Genomic DNA, 21499 nt, shown 5'->3' with positions numbered 1-21499 from the left:
CAATTTTAAGAGAGCTATCTAAGGAACTAAACCTATTTCAGACATAATGTTCAGAACTGCCAGCCTCCACTGGCCTAAATGGCAGAACACACAAAATGGGACCCGATTCAAGAGATGAAACTGAAAAGTTAAGGAGGAAGATTCTTTATAACACAGGTAGGAAAACTTTGATCTTGAGGCCAAATACATTTGCTGAAGCTTCCCAAAATACCTACTTTTCCTTCCCCATGGCACCATTTTGTGTGGCTTCACTGCTGCTTCATGGAATCTTTTTTGTTTTCAATAGCTGATATGGAGAAAAACCAATTATAGCAATGTGAAGGTTAAAAGTTGAGTACTCTTGGTCCCCCTCTTTGGTTTGCGGGTCTGCCAACCACTGTCACTCTTAAGCAGACATGGGCAAACTTGTGCCCTATAAGTGTTTTGGACTTCGACTCCCACCATCCCCAACAGCCTCAGGCCCTTTCCTTTCCCCCCTCAGCTGCTTAAGTGGCTGAGGGGGAAAAGGAAGGGGCCTGAAGCTGTTAGGAATAATGGGAGTTGAAGTCAAAAACATCAGCGGCTGAGGGAGGAAAGAAAGGGGCCTGAGGCTGTTGAGAATGATGGGAGTTGAATTCCAAAACACTAGCGGCTGAGGGGGGAAAGGAAGGGGCCTGAGGCTGTTAGGAATGGTGGGAGTTGAAGTCCAAAACACCAGTGGCGGAAGGGGGAAAGGAAGGGGCCTGAGGCTGTTGGGAATGATGGGAGTTGAAGTCCAAAACACCAGTGGTTGAGAGGGAAAAGGAAAGGGCCCGAGACTGTTAGGAATGGTGGGAGTTAAAGTCCAAAACATCAGTGGCTGGGGGGGGGGGGAGGAAGGAGGGAGACTGAGGCTGTTTGGAATGGTGGGAGTTGAAGTCCAAAATACTAGCGGCTGAGGGGAGAAAGGAAGGGGCCTGAGGCTGTTGGGAATGGTGGGAGTCCAAAACATCATTGGCTGAGGGGGGAAAGGAAGGGGCCTGAGGCTGTTAGGAAAGGGGGGAGTTGAAGTCCAAAACACCTAGAGGTCCCAAGTTGACCCATGCCTTGTGTAAAATCACTATAGACTTGTCAGACATACCTGGATAGAGTGAATTTGGGAAGGAGAGGAAGACATTTAAACTAATCTAATGGCAAAATGAAGGAAGGAGGGTGGGGTGGGCGAGTCCCCCCAGAGATGTGGGCGCTGATCTGGACGTGAAGGAGGGCGAGAGGGGCGGGCGAAGCCTCCGCTTTCCAGGTGGCTGGATTTCAGCACCAGGGAGAGCTCCCGGGGGCGTCGCTGCGCACGCACCTTCCAGGCAGCCGCTGGAGAGAGAAAGCGAGACAGAGGCAGGAGTCATTCTCCGCCGGAGGGAAAGGCAGAGAGGAGTTGTAGCTAGCTACAGGCTGCTCAGCAGTCTCTCTCCAGAGAGACATTCCCAGACTTTGGCGGAGCTACACCTTCCATTTCCGACCTGCTTTCTGCACCAGCTTCTGCAGCCACCTCGGAAAACACTTGCTTGCTATCAGATTCTCCGTCATTTTCCTTGGGAACTGATCGGATACTTTTTTTCCCAGTCAGCATTGATTCCTCTCCCTTCACTCTTATGCATCCGACATAGAAACAACTATGAAAATGAACCTCTCTGCTTTTCTTGAACTTGAAGGCTTCATGGTGATGGACGTTTGAAGTATACCTTGGATCTCCAGCCTTAACCCCAGTCAAGGTCTCTTCGCTTTTGGAAGTGCTTCTTTTTGGCTCCAGGGAAATCTGGGGGAGACACCTGAAGGAGGCCCCTCCCTTTTTGGTCTCCCGGTTGTTAGTGCTTTATAAAAAGGGTTGTTGGAACAGTACTCTCTTCCCTGCCTGGGATGGATGCCCTCTGTGAATACAGCTACTGCTCCCTGGCAGCCAGCATAAAGGAAACAAGGATGGGAGAACTCTTGGATTCCCTTCCCAGCCTTGTGGAGGAAAGGCTGCTGGCCAATGGGACCAACGAGTCCTTGCAAGAGCTCTGGAGGAACCTGGTCAACTTGGAGAAGAGCGAAGGTGTGCAAGGGAGCGCCTCTGTGGTCCTGCGGATCTTCATCTCCATCGTCTACTCCGTGGTGTGTGCCCTGGGTCTGGTGGGCAACATCTTGGTGCTCTACTTGATGAAGAGCAAATGGAAAAAGTCCTCCATCAACCTCTTTGTGACCTGCCTGGCCCTGACTGATTTCCAGTTTGTGCTGACGCTCCCTTTCTGGGCTGTGGAGAATGCTCTGGATTACACCTGGCTCTTTGGCAATGCCATGTGCAAGATCCTTTCCTATGTGACAGCCATGAACATGTATGCCAGTGTCTTCTTCCTCACTGCCATGAGCATCGCCCGCTACCATGCTGTGGCCTCTGCCTTGAAAACCAGAAGACAAAATGGGCTCTCGGGTGCCTGCTCTCCAGCCAAATGGCTATGTGTTCTCATATGGATCTTGGCCATTCTAGCTTCCTTGCCCACTGGTATCTTCTCCACCACTACTACAATCTTTGGTGAGGAATTCTGCCTCATCCGCATTCCTGATAGTGAAGGCAACAATACCTGGTTGGGGATCTACCAAACCCAGAAGGTGTTGCTGGGTTTTCTGTTGCCATTGGGCATCATCACTCTCTGTTATCTCTTGTTGGTGCGCTTCATCAGTGACAGGCATGTGGGTGCTAGTTCTTGTGGCCCGAGCACTAAACGCAGGACCAAAGTGACCAAATCGGTGACTATCGTAGTGCTGTCTTTCTTCCTCTGCTGGCTGCCCAACCAAGCGCTCACCACTTGGGGCATCTTCATCAAGCTCAACATCCTGCACTTCAGCCATGCTTACTTCCTGTCTCAGGCATACTTCTTCCCTATCACGGTGTGTCTGGCACACTCCAACAGCTGCCTCAACCCCATCTTCTACTGCCTGATGCGCAGGGAGTTTCGCAAAGCCCTCAAGAAGCTGCTCTGGAGGATCACCTCACCCTCCATCACTACTATGCGCCCTTTCACAGCCACCACTAAGCCCGAGCACGAGGAACAAGTACTGCATAGCTTGATGCCTGCTAATCCAGCAAATACTTCTACTCCTTCCCCTCACCCTCCACCAGGTGTAGCAGTAACTCTACCGGATATTGTCTCATATCCCCCTGGGGTGGTTGTGTACAGTAGCCGCTCTGATGCCTTGCCTACCAGCACCTCTGCTGAGCACCACTGTTAAGCTTCACCATGTAGGAAGGCTACAACTGGTTCCTGGCCCCAGGGTCTAAAGTAACTGGCAAGTAATTGTGCTGGAACCAAGCTTCCCCTATCTTGGAGATGTGGAAGTAATAAAATGGCTATGGGAACGTTCCATCCATCAGAAGGAAAACAGGAAGGGAACAATTTGTTTAAGACTTTCCCACTAACCAGGATGGAAACAACCCATAGCATTTATGTATGGCACTAAGAAAAGTGGGGACCTATGGCACTGATGAGTCTCTAGTATGACCACACTTGTAATACTGTGTACAGTTGTAGTCACCGCTCCTCCAAAAGGATATAATAGAGTTGGAAAGAAGATGCAAGAAAAGGAAGCCAAAATGGTCAAAGGGGTGCCGGGTGTCTTCTAAGAAGAAAGGTTTGGGGATTTTTTAAGCAGAGCACTATTTATGTTTTTATGAGGGGGTTACTATTATTGAAGAATATGGTGATTTGGCTATCTTAAGAAAGTGGGTTTTTGCTCTACTCCAGAAGAAAAAAAAGTCTTTGAATCCTATTGGTAACTCCAACTAAAGTAGATTTGTTGAATCAGTGGAATTTCTCTAAATCTTGACTCACTATTTAACAAATCATTAAATGGGCATACAATAGTTAAGACTACTAATAGGAATCAGTCAAAATAATTATTCATCCGTACAGGGTATATGCCTGGTAGTTTTGTTGACACACCAAAATTGCCAATTCTGTTGATCATCCACATTTGCAGGTTTAACATTTGCATATTTGATTATCTGCAGATTTGATTAATATGGTCTCTCTAGGTCCTCCATTGTGACTCTATGTTCAATGTCTGCTGAAAGGTGACCACAGGGTTTTGCTGGAACGCTTAAAGATTTCCACTGAGAACCTCTCTAGAAATGTCTAGGTTCTTCAGCACAACTGTGAGATTAACTTCCGGTGAAAATAGATTACACTAAAGGACTTAGAGATTCCAAAATAGGTGATCTCTCTGGTAACAAGAAAAAGTGAGGAGTGGGTTTCTTGAGTTTATCTTCTTTTACCTGTGTCCTTAACTCCAGTGAATGTGGAGGGTCTAGTGCAGTCTTGTCCACTTCCTCATCAGTGAAGTAGGAATTCATAGTTGGAATTTTCCTTGTTCTGTTGAGGCTCATATGGTTCAGTTCAAGAGGAAAAAGAGAACATGTTTATTATTGACTGTGTCTGGATCATCTGTATTCTCAGATTTATGGGGGAAACTCCATGCTTTTATATCCCATATTAGGATATGTGCTCATCCAAAGGATGGTGACCAAGATGGTAAATGGTCTGGAAACCAAGCCCTATGGGTTAGAATGCTGGGTATGTAGTTTGGAGAAGAGAAAGATTAGCAGTGACATTACAGTAATCTCCATTTGAAGAGCTGTCATGTAAAAGATGGAGCAAGTTTGTTTTCTGCAGTTCAGGGATTAGGACACTAATGAATTCAAAAAGATTCTACCTGAATATTAGGAAGAATGTCTTGACTGTAAGAACTTTACAACAATGAACTAGTTTGCCTTGGAGGGTGGTGGACCTTCTTCCTTTAGAGATCTTTATGTAGAGGTTGGATAGCCATCTCTCTGGAATACTTCTAATGTATTTTCCTGCATGGCAGTGGATTGCCCTTGTGGTCTCTTTTGATTCTACAATTTTGTTCAAGAAAAGTGTGAAAGATCTTACTTGTAGCTGACAAATTCCATGTCATAAAATCTTTAAAGGAAGCTATTTTGGGATAAATTATATTTTTTGGATAGTACAGTAGAGTCTCACTTATCCAACATAAATGGGCTGGCAGAATGTTGGATAAGCGAACATGTTGGATAATAAAGAGGGATTAAGGAAAAGCATATTAATCATCAAATTACATTATGATTTTACAAAATAAGCACCAAAACATCATGTTTTGCAGCAAACTGAGAGAAAAAGCAGTTCAATACACGGTGACGTTATGTAGTAATTATTGTATTTACGAATTTAGCACCAAAACATTACAATGTATTGAAACAGCCATGGAATCAGGCAGGAGGCAGATCATGTTAGATGATACAGAATACTGAATGAGCAAAGGTTGGATTAGCGAGACTCCACTGTACCTTTAAGGTCTGGACTAAATCCAACGTGGTGGTGTCACATCACTGAGATGAAAGCCACCAGCCACTACCAAAAGGCACTGACAACGGAGGGAAGAGACAAGAGTCAGTATGCTTGTGGTGTTGCTATATTTATGTGGTAAACCCTTAAATCAATAACATGGGAGTGTAGCTTTAGAATTCTGCTGCTCTGTATCCAAGGAGACACCTGTCTTTTCCCATCAGACTATTTAATTTACAAAGCTGAGCAGGACATGTTGGACTTCAGGTGGTACTCAGAAAATGGTGAAATTGTCACAATCTGCCCAGGCAACTTAATCATTGGCTCTGATGTAGAGATGATTAGTTGGGATGGATCAGAACTTGAAAAGTTCCTTGTTAGGACTATAATTCCCCAATCATTACAGCTACTAGCCAGGCTTGTTGGGGATTCTGGATATTGGAGTGAATGAAGTAGGTTTTCCAAGCTGTGGGATGGATGAGAGAACAGATGGTAAGGCAGACTTTGAGAAAAGTTGTAACACATCCAGGAACTGGCATCAACAGACTTGCTTTGCCAAGCCAGGATTTTAAAATATGCCACAGGTCCTGATAAATCAGAGCAAGAATCCTTCAGATCCTCTGAAGATGCCAGCCACACATGCAGGTGAAATGTCAGGAGAAAATGTTGCTAGAGCAAGACCATACAGCCCAGAAACCACACAACACTCTTCTCAAAGAGATTGCTCTGAGGGATGAAGTAGGAAATTACAGTTCCCAGAACAGCCATAGAGATTTGGGGTGTTTTAATCCACTTCCAAAAATATTGCCATGTTTCTGATTCCATGAGTAACTAGAAGGTTAGGCAGGTGTCCCTGGGAAGTCAGCAATACAGTAAGTTTTCCCTTTTACTGTTTGTTCCACTTCATCTGAACATGTAGATTATATTTTACTGACATGGGTATTAGTGTTGGTAGAGGTACCCTTCTCCATAGATTTTTAAATTTATCTGGATTGGTTTCTGAAAAAGCTGGTGTATCTGAATATGGATTTCTTCTACCCATTTCTCCATCATCTCTGTAAATTAATTGGACCTAAACAATATTATCTGGTGATACTTTCCTCCCCAGATTCCTGTTTCTTAAAAACCTTACTCTTACAAGGGCCTTCTGGTGGTGTGGCAGGTTAAACCACTGAGCTGTTGAACTTTCCGACCGAAAGGTTGGCGATTTGAATCCGTGGAGTGGAGTGAGCTCCTGCTATTAGCCCCAGCTTCTGCCAACCTAGCAGTTCGAAAACATGCAAGTGTGAGTTGATCAATAGGTACCGCTTCTGTGGGAAGGTAACAGAGCTCCATGCAGTCATGGTGGCCACATGACCTTGGAGGTATCTACAGACAACACCAGCTCTTCGGCTTAGAAATGGAGATGAGCACTACCCCCCAGAGTCGGACACAACTAGACTTAATGTCAGGAGAAACTTTTACCTTTTACTCTTACAATGTTACGCCACAATTTGCCTCCATCCAGAGAATGGTTCATCCTCTCCAACTCTGATTCACCCCTGATGCTTTATTTTCTGTGGCTCTTATTGCTGTCCTCCAAATGGCACAGTGGCCACACAAGGGAAATGGACTTGCACCAAAGGCAGATTGCCATTATATCCAAGCATGCTACTTCTGTAAATTAGTACAAACTAAACATTCTTTAAGGCTGGATAAAAGGGATGCATCAGAGAAGAGAGTTTTGTATTACGTTTTCTGTATTAAGAGACTGTGCTTTGTTTTGTGGATAATTAAATCACTTTACCCAGACTAGCTCAAGCCTATTACTTACTACTTCATGAAGGACTGTGCATGCAATGCTATTTTGAAAGAACCAATCACTAAGTATCAATAGAAGAAGTTAAATTATTCAGTGCATTTCATCTTGTTTCTGTTTTTCTCTGTGTGTACTTACATGCATATGTGATGCTCAGGATTTTTTTTTTACTTAATGATGCTCAGAATCCTCAATACAAGCTGGAAGATTCTGGGAAGTGTGATCCCAAAAAGTAACTTTTCTAAGCCTTGTGTACATTTTGCACAGGCCTTTGTGCACAGAATTGCCTGTTTGAAAGCCTAGTTTTTCTCACTCTCATACAATTTGGGCATAATTTATTGGGCTGAATATCACATCATCTCCAAGCCAGTCAGTTGTTAACTGGGGTGGTGAGGACTATGGTCCAACTTGATTTGAGGGTCAGATATCGGGCACGATGGAGACACCTTGTGCTTTTAGTCTCTGTGAATTTTGAAATGAGTCACAAAAGCCTGCAACCAGTTATTGACAAGAACATTGGCTTCATTAACTTTGGATCCTTCTGGTTATAAGTGCAATATTCTCCAGCCAGAGCTAAGGAAGAAGGGCTTGGAGTGCCCATGAAGTTTTTGGAATAAGAAAAAAGAAGACCAAGTTGGAAGGGAGCAAAAACATTATGTTTCCTTCCTTCCCATATATTCTTTGCTGCTCACTGCACTCATAATACATCTAGGCTAAGATAGCAATCTTGAATTTTTCATTTATCGGGAAATGGCCACTGATATTTTAAGTGAGAAAAGTACTATTTTTTCACTATTAGACATGCAGCAGTTGGGCTGAATCCTATGGACTACTCCCAATTAAAGCAAGGCACATTGAATCAACACATAGATTGAGTCTATAGTCTGCTCCAGTTGGGACTCACAGCTGGAGGGTGCACCTGCACTATACAATGAATGCAGTTTAACACCACATTAACTGTTATGGATTAATGCTATGGAATTATGGGAGTTGCAGTTTTATATGGTCTTTAGACTTCTCTGTCACATAGTTCTGTTGTTTCGCCAAACTACATTTCTTCTGATTCAATAGCATTCAAACATGGCAATTAGGCTGGTGTCAAACTGCATTAATTCTAAAGTGTAGATATACCTAGAGTTAATTTTCGTCACACGGCAAAAATGGGTTTAGTGGACATAGGCTCTATTGCTAGATTTCTGACTAGTATGCAATAAATTTTCAGGGATTTCCAGCCCCCAATTGTCTAAAAGGAACAACAAAAGCAGATGACCTATAAAGGGTTGGTCTATTGACCCATAAGTCAAAGTGAGCAACTTGTGCAAGATCAAACATCAATATTGCATCCCCACCCCCCAGGATACCTATTACCCATATAACTTTAATGCATGCCTGTTGGTGGCATATGTCTAATAAGTGGATTTATGCCTGGCGCTGATGTATATGAGGGTTGAATTAAAAGTAATGCCTCCACCTTTTTTACTTGGGTTTGAATGGGAATATTTTAATAAATCAAATGCAGAAATAATCCTTAGAATGTGCTCTTTAACTACCACTATTTACTTTTCCACATAATCAACAATTGGATACATTTCTGCCCACGATGAACAAGTTTTCTGAAGCCATCACGGAAGAAGTCTATGCGCTTTCATTTCATGCATCAGCATCCTGGGTACCCATTGTGCACAGATCTTCCAATAGCCAAGTGAAGCAATAATGTGACCCACACGTTCTTGTGAAATGTCGATTATGCTTGAAATTTCTCTCTGAGTGATATGACGATTGTCCTGAATCAATCTTCAACCTTTTGCTTGTGAAACTTGGTGGTTGCTGTCACAGGACATCCAACTCTTTGTCAAACTTACTTGCCCAATGATGCACAGTACTCACATCAACACACTCACCTTAAACAGCTTGCATTCTCTGATGAATCTCCTTTGGGGTGACACATTCTGCTGTCAATAATTCAATGACTGCACATTGCTTAAGTCGCATTGACTAACTGTTTGCTCAGGGTTCCATACTTTGCACTTTAGCAACACAACTGTTCAATGCTAAGGCTTCCCACCAAAATGGAACTGTAGAGGAGAGTCTACTGAACAAGCCAGTACCTGCTGCATACCAGTACTGCCATCTGTTGAGGAGTTATGAAAGTGGAGGCATTACTTTTCATTCAACCCTCGTAATTAAAGCAATGCACTACGGTGCAATGGGACTCTGATGCACATCAAGACACTCTTGCTGGCATTGCAGTACACAACTTCTCAATTCACGAATTATTGACACCTCTATTATATAGTTAAATATGCATAGACAACATATTCTATGGTAGAGGGTTTCAGCTTATGTATTTTTCAGTGTGTGTGTTACACGGCCAATGCTTGGAAGTTCATTTCTAGGTTGTTCAGTTTTCTAAGTCAAAATTTATAAAGGAGCGGGGGCATAAAAACAAACAGTAGGGGCATATGATTCATTGCTAGGACACACATCACACACAAACAAACCTTGATCTCATTCAAGACTGTGTATACCATGAGTGAACAGCCAGCCTATAAATAATTTCATAATGCCCTCAAGAATAATCAATTATGACCTCTGGCTGCAGTGGCTTCTCTCTTTCCTTGCAGTCTGTATATCCAAATTTACCACTTCTCCATTGCATCCCTCCCAGGTTCATTTAGAGATGCTCTTGCCAGTACTGCATGCACATCTTCTCAACTCGCTAACAATGTTTCCCCCCCCCCCCCCCCGCTGCATAGCTAAGTATGAGTAAATTTATGTAACAGACACAGTGATGAAGGATTCCAACTTATGAATTTTTCAGTGTGTGTGTTTGTTAAATGGTCAGTTACTACAAGTTGTTATTATTATTATTATTATTATTATTATTATTATTATTATCTACATTTCTATACCGCTTTTCTCACCCCTGGGGGGACTCAAAGCGGTTTACAACATAATAAATGGCAAATTCAATGCCTCACATATATATAAAAATATCACATATCTAAATCATATCATATCATATCATAGAATGCTCTAGGCGATTTACAGCTAAATTGTAAAAGATAAAATACATACAGAAATCAAAAATTAACAGAGATCGAATGCTCTAGTAAAAAAGCCAGGTCTTAAGTGCTAGAGTAAAAGGTCCTAAGTCACGCATGGCTCTCATGTAGGGCGGCAAGGAATTCCATAAGGCAGGGGCAGAAATAGAAAAAGCCCTGCATCTGGTACTTTCCAAGTGCACTTCTCTAGGACCCGGTATATAGAGTAAGTCACATATATAGAGTAAGTCAATAACATATAACTGTAGATAAAAAACGTTAAAACTATAGAAACATCAAACAGGCATAAGCATGAAACATGTTATTGCTGCAGTTAACAATGTAGACAAAGTTCCTTTCTAGGTTGTTGGGTTTTCTATACCAAAATGCATTGGAGGGGGTGGGGAACACTAAAACAGGCAGAAGAGGCATGGGATTCATTGGTAACACACACACATACATCCCACTGAAACAACTCTTAATCTCACCCAAGATGGTATATTCCAGGGGTCAGCAGCCTGCCTATAAATCATTTCAAAAGGACCTCAAAAACAATCTGTTATGGACTTTGAATGTGGTGATTTGTCTCTTCCCTTGCAGACTGTACTTCAAAGTTTGCCACTCTTCCCCTGCTCCCATCCCAGCCCCATTTGGAGATGTCGAGAGAGACCCCTCTGCATGCAAGCCATGTACTTGACCTTATAGCCAGCCACTCTGAACAGGTGTCCTCTTCAATGGTGTTCTCAAAAAAGACGTTAATGCTCGTTTATATTCGCACCAATTTGTGGTGTGAATATAACCTGCCAGGCAGGGAAGTGACTGGAAATTATATCCTACTCATGCCATCTGTGAAATCTGCTGTGGATTCTGGGACAAATTCTCCACCATTCTGTCTTCAAACTGGATCTGTGTGTCTTCTCTTCTTTTGCATCAGAGTCTGGGAAATTTCCTTTTCTTGGGGAGGGGGGATGATAACTTACAGAATCATCCAGTTGATATAGAGAGAGAATTCTGAGGAATGTTGTTCAAACAGCTCTGCCTTTGCATTGTGTTCATCTTAAAAGCATTTGGTAAGTTATTTTCTGTCTCCCTCATTAGAGAACAGCTTGCACGTAGGAATGGGGAAATCTGTTAATTTTTGGTTTCCTTCCACATTCATTACTGTTTTAAAAACCCATTCTGACTGAAATAAGAGACAATTGGTGCATTTTAGTAAATTCTTCCAAACAAAACTAAAGTAGCCAGCATTTCTATTTTTACCAGCCAATTAAATTGGTACAGGCATTTCCAGCACCTACTGTATGGGTGCCATGCAGCTGTTAAGGATGTAGAGTCAGAATAAAAGGGAAGGTCACGCTAAATTCAGGACTAACATTGTTCCACAAGAGCAGTTTGGCTGTTGGACTCATTTCTGGAGACTAAAGTTTACATTCCTGCTTGACAACGGAAATCCACTAGGTTACTTTGTGACAATCTCTCAGCCTCAAAGAAAGATAAGGGCAAGTCTTCTCTGAACAAACCTTGCCATGAAAACTGAAAGGATCACCTTATGGTCCCCATAAGTAGGAAATTACTTGAAGAACAACACAGATAGACAAGAGTACAATGCACATTCTTCAAGAATTAAGCACTCAAATCCCTAGGTATAGATGGTCATATGTTTCCCTGTCTCCCATATTTAATGTTCTACAAGTAATTCCCTTCAAACTGGAAGAAAATTGCAAATTGTGATAAATTCTCAGAAACATCTATATAAATAAAAGTGTAATGTTCGTTTGTGGGATTAACATAACTCAAAAACCGCTGGATGAATTGCCACCAAATTTGGCCACAAGACACCTACTAACCCAAGGAGTGACCATCACTCAAAATTTGATTTTGTCATTTGAGAGTTGTAGTTGCTGGGATTTATAGTTCACCTACAATCAAAGAGCATTCTGAACTCCACCAATGATGGAATTGAACCAAACGTGGCACATGACCAACAGAAAACACTAGAATGGTTTGGTGGGCATTGACCTTGAGTTTGGGAGTTGTAGTTCACCTACATCCATAGAGCACTGTAGATTCAAACAATGATGGATCTGGACCAAACTTGGCACGAATATTCCATATGCCCAAATATGAACACACATGGAGTTTGGGGAAAATAGACCTTGACATTTGGGAGTTGTAGTTACTAGGATGTATAGTTCACCTACAATCAAAGAGTATGCTCTTTGTACTATAAGTCCCAGCAACTACAATGCCCAAATGTCAAGGTCTATTTTCCCCAAACTACACCAGTGTTCACATTTGGGCATATTGAGTATCCGTACCAAGTTTGGTCAAGATTCATCATGGTTTGATTTGATTCCACAGTGCTCTCTGGATGTAGGTGAACTACAACTTCAAAACTCAAGGTCAGTGCCCACCAAATCCTTCCAGCATTTTCTGTTGGTCATGGGAGTTCTGTGTGCCAATTTTGGTTTAATTCCATCATTGGTGGAGTTCAGAATGCTCTTTGACTGTAGGTTAACTATAAATCTCAGCAACTACAACTCCCAAATGACATGATCATAACCCAACCCCACTAGTACTTAAATTTGAGCGTATTGGGCATTTGTGCTAAATATTTGATATCCTGCACATCATATATTTACATTACAATTCATGACAGTAGAAAATTACAGTTATGAAATAGAAATGAAAATAATATTATGGTTGGGAGTCATCACAACCTGAGGAACTGTATTAAGGGGTTGCGGCATTAGGAAGGTTGAGAACCACTAGTCTACTCAGTCCTGTATCTACCTAGCTTTGGTACCTTCACAGTAGTTAGGCTTTAATTAGGGCTTATCTGGTTTAAAAATCTGTCTATGCCATAAATATATTTGTTGGTCTTGACCACCAAAAAGCCACTCTTTTATGATGATATTATCACATCTATGAATATCATTTCCTACTTTATAGGGTGTTTTTAAAGGTCTCAGAAATATTACTGATAAGAAGTGCTAGGTGAATGCTAAATATCTGGGGAGAATCTTTTCCTAGGAGGAGCTGAAGTCACAGGGAATCTATATGATTCAACATGAGGCAGTTTGAACCCATATCCTCTGATTTAGTCAGTTATTGACAGGTGCATTTATAGAATTCTATCATTTAGAAAAATGCAGAGGAAGGAGGGTTCATACATAAAAACAAAATCAAATCAAAATCCTGCTGGACTGGAGTACCTTTATATTGAGGAGTGACATTTCATTTTCTTGAGCCTGCATTTTTTTCATTTGAAATGAAAATCTGTGTATTTTTAGCTGCACTCTTTGTCAAAGGCATTTCTAAAGAGAGAAGGCATTGAAATGAATGTGGGACTTTCTAACAGCAGGGAGTTGTTTATAAACTGGAATAAAAGCACTTGTCAATAAGACACACTTTACATATGGCATTGGGCTTTCCGTCTGTCCTTTTTTAAAAAAAATCCATCCCTGTTTTGAGTTTGAAGTTTGTTTAGGAACACAAGAAATGCCTTGTTAGATCATGCACAGAAACATCTTTCTGGCAAGCTGGTATCCTGATGTAGAGAGAAAACTAAAATGAGAATGAATGAGACAATATCTGAGGAAGTTGACTTAGGGTTCATCTCCACTGTAGAATTAATACCATTTGACACAACTTTAACTGCCATAAGGAGCTCCCATGGCTCAGTGGGTTAAAGTGCTGAGTTGCTGAACTTGTTGACCAAAAGGTTGCAGGTTTGAATCCGGAGAGCGACGTGAGCTCCCGCTGTTAGCCCCAGCTTCTGCCAACCTAGCAGTTTGAAAACATACAAATGTGAATAGATCAATAGGTACCACTCCAGCAGGAAGGTAGCGGTGTTCCATGCAGTCATGCTGGCCACATGACCTTGGAGGTGTCTACGGACAATGCCAACTCTTCACTTAGAAAAGAAGATGAGCACCCCCCCCCCCCCCAGAGTCAGACACAACTGGACTTAACGTCAGAGGAAAACATTCAGCTTCACCCTTAACTGCCATGGCTCAATGCTATGGAATCCTGGGAATTGTAGTTTAATAAGACTACATCAGTCTTTGGCAGAGAAGACTAAAGAACTTTCAAAATAATCAAAAATGGTGTTGAGCCATAGTTGTTAAAGTGGCATCAAATTGCATTAATTCTACAGTGCCAATGTACCCACTTCCTCAGATTCTTGAGGTGTCTACCAAACATTCACAACCAATGAAACCTCCAGCCCACATCTAGCTGGAAAGATGTTTTAAAAACTTACTGGAAATAGCAAATCATGCCATAAAATGCGCTGTGGTTGATCACTGTATAAACAGTGCAGTGCTTCAAAGCAGAAGAAGCATTTGGAGCACTTGTCATGGCAGGAGTTGCAGACACAATATGGATAGATAGCTTGGAGGGAAAGTAAACAAGTGCCTCCCCCAGCAAGGAAAGGGCGCGGGAATGCAGATTCCCATGAGATTGCTAAATTGCTCTCTTTTGCCTGGCTCTCCTGCAGACAAACATTATTTTTGACAAGTGCATTTGCCAGAGGAACCAAGAAAAAATACTCTTGAGTTTAGATAGATCTGGTTCAGTGGAGGTTTGTAGACTCTGCAGGAGCTTGCAGCCAGTTCCTGGGGTGCTTGTGTAGGCACTCCGGGTATTTTTGTGTTACATCCTGAATTGGAATAAATGGCTGTGTGGAAATCACTCTGGAAGCTTATGCTACCAACCTCTTTCTCTGAGTTAGCCTTAAAGGCACTACAAGATCTATTTGTATGCAAGATTCATATCACTTCAAAAAGAAGATGACTTTTAGCCCTGCTTCTTTCCAAAGCACAGAAGGACCCCAATGATGTGGGAAAAATAGATTTTTTTTCCTGTTTCTTCTTCTCCCATAGCAAATACAATGAATAAGAATTACTGACACTACAGAAAACATCAAGGCAAATTCATCATCATATTAATGCAACCAGGGGATGATAGTGCCTTCCTACCCATAATAAAAATCCAAGAGGTTCTCCAAAACATCAACTATTTATTGTTCCCTTCCACATAGCGAACAAAGAATGCTACAAAACAGCAGCCAAATAATGAGATAGCAGAGGCAGATATCACCACCACTACCACGCTGCCAGCTGCACTGACCAGGAAGCCCAGGCCTACTCCGACAATGATCTGGGCCAACTGTACCATGCAAGTGAGGGCGGCACAGTCTACTCCCTTTCCCCTTGTATAATCTTCAGTTTTTCCTCCATCCTGACTCTGAAAGCAGAGAAAAGGAAGCAAAACTCAGTCAATGAGGCAGAAGAAATTGATTACTAGACTAAGTATTATCTATTTATTTTCTTATTTATTTCTCAGCAGAGCTTGGGAACAATTACTTATTTGAACTACCACTCCTGAAATTCCTTAGCCAGTGTGATCATGGGCCACGGTGGCTAAGGAATTTTGGGAACTTCAGTCCAAAAAGGAAAACATGCAAAGCTATGTTTAATATTCCTGACTGTGATAGCCATTCAGCAGTGGAACTCTATGCCCCGGGGTGTGGTGGAGGCTCCTTCTTTGGAGGCTTTTAAACAGAGACTGGATGGCCATCTGCCGGGGGTGCTTTGAATGCAATTTTCCTGCTTCTTGGCAGGGGGTTGGACTGGATGGCCCATGAGGTCTCTTCCAACTCTATGATTCTATTATTCTATTCCTTTGGGTGCTGTACAGGTCAAAACACTCTGTAAAGGAACAGCATATTTCCAGCTCTTCTAATATTTTCTCTCCAAGCATGTAGTTCCATCAAAGTGCTATGACTGTTTACACTTGCAAATGAAGCCTATATTTGCTGCTCAGTGGCCATCACAAAAAAAAGCAAGTCAATTTGCAACTTGTGGAATGATGCACACTATTTAGAAAACCCCACTTCTAGTGGCATGTGGACCATAGTCCTGTCCTTGGAATTTAGTACTTGCAACCACAGACTTACCAGAAAACTACAACTGATGAACTGCCTTATTTTGTGCAACTAATAAAGTCACTGCAGTTCTTTTTGTATGTGGCAACTTGGTGAGGAGAGAGAAAGATATTAGCAGTTTGATTAAAAGTCAGTGAAATGTGAAGAACACAGACTCAACTGTTTTGAAAGCTAAGTAACTTAGAATTTGTCTGCACAAGCCCCAAATCGCACTCACCTCAAATAGGCTGCTAGTGGTCTTCATGGCACACAGCAGCTTTGAGTAAGTATTGCTGGGGTCTTCAATTTAAGCTGGCTCTGCCCTACTTTTAGCAAAATTAGGTAATACCCAGAGTTTTCTGGGAACTGACATATCATGAAGGTTTAAGGCAGTCTGGACGAAAGGATTTGGATTGATCCACTGTCTAGACTAGATACTGCTGCCATCAACTTAACTCTGCACTCATTGGCATAAGAAAAGTGAATTGACCATGCCTCTGTTGCTGCCACTCTTAGCCAGTCATGAAGCTCTATCTGTGCTTCTGATTGTTATAGAATCATAGAAATGAAAGAGACTTCATGGACTACTATTCTGCAATGCAGGAACACACAATCAAAGCACCTCTGACAGATGACCACCCATCCTCTATTTAAAAACCTCCAGAGAAGGGGTCTCCAACACCATCTGAATCAGTATACTCCACTAGTGAATATCTCTTGGAATCAGCAACTTTTTCTTAATGTTTAAATGGAATCTCTTTTCCAGCAATTTGATTCCATTGCTATGTGTCCTAGTCCCAAAGCAACAAGCTTGTCTCCTCCTCAATGTGACATCCTTTCAAATACTTTCAAATATTTAAACATCATATCCCCTCTCAACCTTGTCTTCTTCAAGCTAAACATACACAGCTCCCAAAGTCACTCCCTATAGAACAACATATAATAATATAATAATAACTTTATTTTTATTTTGGAGCCCCCGGTGGCACAATGGGTTAAACTCTTGTGCCAGCAGGACTGAAGATTGACAGGTTGGAGGTTCAAATCTGGGGAGAGCATGAATGAGCTCTCTCTGTCAGCTCCAGCTCCCCATGCAGGGACATAAGAGAAGCCTCCCACAAGCATGGTAAAACATAAAAACATCTGGGTGTCTCCTGGGCAACGTCCTTGCAAATGACCAATTCTCTCACAAAGAAGCAACTTGCAGTTCCTCAAGTCACTCCTAGCATGAAAGAAAACCTTATTTTTGTATCCTGCTACCATCGCATATTTTTGAAAGTTGCCCCAAGGGACTCAGGGTGGCTTACATGGGAACAAGCCCAGTCAAACAAAGATAAAAAACACATTTTAATAAATACAAACATCATAAAACAAAACAGTCAACAACCAACAAATTGGCTAACATAGAGGCCATATACTAAGCTAGGGGGTGAGGTAGGGGCTTGTGCAATAATGTTACAGGTACAGGGTTAATGGAAAAATGCAGGAGCCAGATGATGAATCCAAGTTAGAAGAGCCAAATCAATTAGAGCAATACAACCATAGGGCAGGGACAATGGTAAAGTGCAATAGGTAGATACTGGGTTGTGGCTAGAGGGCCAAAGTTTCTAGTAATCAAAAGAACAGTGGAATGTCCATGTTTTCAGATCTTTACAAAAACTAGACAGGGTGTGCACCAATCTAATCTCCCTGAGGAGAGAGTTCCAGGGTGGGGGACCACCACTGAGAAAGCCTTCTCCATTGTCCCCACCAACCACACTTGTGACGGGAATGGGAGTGAGAGAACGGGCTCCCCAGAAGATCTTAGAGCTTGTGCAGGTTCATAGGAGAAGATGTAATTGCAAAGGTAGGCAGGCCCTGAACTGTTTAGGGCTTTGTAGGTGATAACCTACACCTTGAATTGGTACTGGAAACTTATCAGCAGCCAGTGTTTTAACAGGGAGGTTGACATAGTAGAACGGTTGTGCTCCTGGATCATCTATACAACTGCCCCAGATTTTCTGGGGCCACTCCGCAACAGATTTACACTTGGTTAAATTGTCCAGTGATAAATGGGCCCTTAGGTTTAAATTCAATGAAGGATGAGTTGTGTGAAAGATTAAACATGTGTAATGGTTGGATTTAGCCTTTATGTTGTAGTCCTATGAACACTTATTTGGAAATAAATGCCATTTAATTTAATGAATAAACTCCTCTAATTTCAATTCTGAGTAAACATGGATGAAATTGGACTGTTGCAACCTGATCTCATGCATATTTAGACAATAGAAAGCTCTGCTTGGGGCCGATGAGACATTTCCAATAAGTATGCATAGGATCACAGCCAAAGACTTGTGAAATGTTATGGTAATTTTACGTTAATTGACATTCAGTATGGTTTCTTATAATCTAGAAAGTAAAACTCTATTAATTTATTTTTAAACAAGGGGAGCTGAAGCTGAAAAACATTAGGATATTCAAGGCCAAATATCAAACTCCAGTTGAACTTAATGACAAGGAAAGAGCGCAATGCTGTTCCACAGCTGTTGATTGAGCAAGAACTCAGTTTACAGTCTCCCCACTGTGCATTGATGCAAATTATAGCCATTATCACTATAGCTTGAAATCAGTATATGCACATTTTATGCAAATATGTCTCCTCCTTTGTCTCCCCTCCTCCCTATTTAAGAGATACATTCCTCTTTTTGATTATGCATAAGTCTAAGACCCCAAGGCAAAACTATCCATCCATTGTATTGCACTTATTTTGCTACTATCTTAGATGGTTTTAGGAGATGAGGCAAATTCATAGAGGTCCACCAATGGCTATAAGGCATGGTCAGAATAAGAAATGTTCCGTTTCAGAGACAATCCACCTAATAACATGAAACCATAGTATGAATGAATATTTTCCTAGAAACTGGGCTTGGAAGCTTTCTACTTGGCCTATGGAAAGTAATTGGGAAGCATTTATGTTCCATTGGTGGATGTTTTATAAGCCCTGAGCCTCACTCTGCCCTTCTCCAAACTGGAAGAGAAGAGGGTGCACTTGCAGTGTAGCATTAATGCATTTTGACTTCACTTTAACTATCATAATTCAATGCTATGCAATCATGGGAGTCTTTTACATAGACAACTCCTGGGGGGGGGGGGTTGCTCATTTCCATTTCCAAGTTGAAGAGCCAGCATTGTCCATAGACACCTCCAAGATAATGTGACTGCATGGAGTGCTGTTACCTTTCCGCTGAAGTGGTATTTATTGACTTACTCACATTAGCATGTTTTTGAACTGCTAGCTTGGCAGAAGCTGGGCCTAACAACAGAAGCTCACTCCATCCTGCAGATTCGAACCCCCTACCTTCCAGTCAGCAAGTTCTGCAGCTTAGTGGTCTATCCCGCTGTGCTACCGTGGCCCCTTGGCTATGCTGGCTGAAAAATCTGAGAGTTAAAGTCCCAAAAATTAAGAAGGGTGGGGAGGCTGAGAACCTTGATGGAAAAGGGTCCATAGAATGCTTTCTTTTAGCTCATGTGAGTCAGATGTATAATGAAGTATAATGGCCAGCCTAAAGCTACTAGGCCAGCCATTATCCTAATGGCTCTCCATGTGGTCATGCCAGCCACATGACCTTGGAGGTGTCTACAGACAACACCAGCTCTTCGTCTTAGAAATGGAGATGAGCACCAACCCCCAGAGTCAGACACAACTGGACTTAATATCAGGGGAAAACCTTTACCTTTACCGAAAGCTACTAGTTGGCTACTATTACTGCTACCATTATTTGCCTGGTTTAGTCTGGCTGTCATCTTGGCTGACAGACAAATCTTTATGAATGGCAGCCCAAAGAAATCCAGCACCCTTTGAGTGGGCAGAAAACAAAGCACACAGAAATTTTTACCCCTCTTTGAAATGATTTTGAGTATGCTGTTTTCCTGCTCAGTAAAAATGTTTCAGTCGAGGGCTCTTGACAGAAGAGCCTCCCAAACAAGTTATAATCCATTCTTAACAAGGAACAAGAGTGTTTTGTGAATAATAGATTGAAAGCATTGCAAGGTCCACTGAAATACATTTTTCACAGAAAAAGAAAAGCCGTGGATGGCCTGCATCCCAGTTGTCATTGTGATGTATCTGCCGACAACTGGGATCATTTGTTAGCTCTCTTCTTTCTGGAATTTTCCTAGAAAGCCAGAGATGAAAAGCTGTTTGGCTCATATCAGAGCTGGTAAAACATATTCAGGAAATATACAATGAAGCAGCAAAAGCTCACAATCCCTTTTCTGTTATACTATTAAATATGAATATCAGGTTCCCACCCATTTATTTATTATTTATTTACTTTATTTCTATACCGCTTTTCTCAGCCCTCAAGCAATTCAAAACCCATAATCTCCCAGCACTCTTAGTCATATTCAAAAATTTGCTTGAAATCTTGCATCCCTGGAATTAAACAGATATGTCTATCCCAAAGTGGCTATGGTGATATTGCATCATTTCTAAACAATCTGACTTGCATTCAAAACAACAGTTGCTTCAAGCTATTTTATATACCGTATATACTCGAGTATAAGCCAAGTATTTCAGTACTCTACTTATTATTCTTACATTTACATTATTTTACTCTATTATTATATTTATTATTTTACTTTATTTATTATCATTACTACATTGGGTTGTTGTAGGTTTTTTGGGCTATATGGCCATGTTCTAGAAGCATTATCTCCTGACATTTCGCCTGCATCTATGGAAAGCAATCTCTAAGGATGCTTGCCATAGATGCAGGCAAAACGTCAGGAGCGAATGCTTCTAGAACATGGCCATATAGCCCGAAAAACCTATAACAACCCAGCGATTCCAGCCATGAAAGCCTTCAACAATACATTATTACATTTATTATTTTACTCTATTATTATTATTATTATTATTATTATTATTATTATTACATTTATTATTTTGCTCTATTATTACTGCTATTATGACATGTCCATGATTTTACTCTATTATTATTTTATTACATTTATTATTTTACTCTCTTTATTATTATTGGAAGGATACATAAGCACATTTACATTGAAGAAGGTCAGAATAATGGTTTAATCAGAGTTGTACAGTCTTATCTTAAATTACAGTTTGATGTAAATATTGAAAAACATTTAACCTACTGATGCCTCAATTAATGTAATTTATTGGTATCTATTTTTATTTTGAAATTTAGAAGTAGCTGCTGCATTTCCCATCCTAGGCTTATACACAAGTCAATAATTTTCCCAATTTTTTTGTGGCAAAATTAGGTGCCTCCGCTTATATTCACATCGGCTTATACTCAAGTATATGCAGTAAATAAAATTAGCTTGTAATGGAATTAAGTATATATTTTGATAATTATTTCATCCCATTTTGAAGTTACAATAGATGTAC

The 21499-nt window shown here is 41.3% G+C and overlaps 2 protein-coding genes across 2 annotated transcripts in view; one reads left to right on the top strand and one right to left on the bottom strand.

Moving 5' to 3' along the window:
* The first annotated feature begins 1306 nt into the window (after positions 1–1306).
* Positions 1307–4456, top strand: RXFP3 (relaxin family peptide receptor 3). The gene has a single exon (XM_060761365.2). The coding sequence runs from the start codon at positions 1873–1875 to the stop codon at positions 3223–3225; it is 1353 nt and encodes a 450-aa protein (XP_060617348.1). The 5' UTR covers positions 1307–1872; the 3' UTR covers positions 3226–4456.
* A 10725-nt stretch (positions 4457–15181) lies between these two features.
* The window catches only part of SLC45A2 (solute carrier family 45 member 2), a 29077-nt gene continuing 22759 nt past the window's right edge, over positions 15182–21499 (bottom strand). The window contains exon 7 of the mRNA XM_067464640.1: positions 15182–15428. Coding sequence (XP_067320741.1) covers positions 15198–15428 — 231 coding nt within the window. The 3' untranslated portion in view covers positions 15182–15197. The remainder of the gene's footprint in view (positions 15429–21499) is intronic.

The sequence above is a fragment of the Anolis sagrei genome, chromosome 2 (genome assembly GCF_037176765.1).
Source record: "Anolis sagrei isolate rAnoSag1 chromosome 2, rAnoSag1.mat, whole genome shotgun sequence".
Taxonomy (NCBI): Eukaryota; Metazoa; Chordata; class Lepidosauria; order Squamata; family Dactyloidae; genus Anolis; species Anolis sagrei.
Note: the sequence above shows the minus strand (reverse complement) of the source record. Positions and strands in the feature narration are given on the sequence as shown.

Bases quoted from the DNA above. Each gene is read 5' to 3' on its own strand.
- RXFP3 (XM_060761365.2), top strand. From the start codon at position 1,873: ATGGATGCCCTCTGTGAATACAGCTACTGCTCCCTGGCAGCCAGCATA.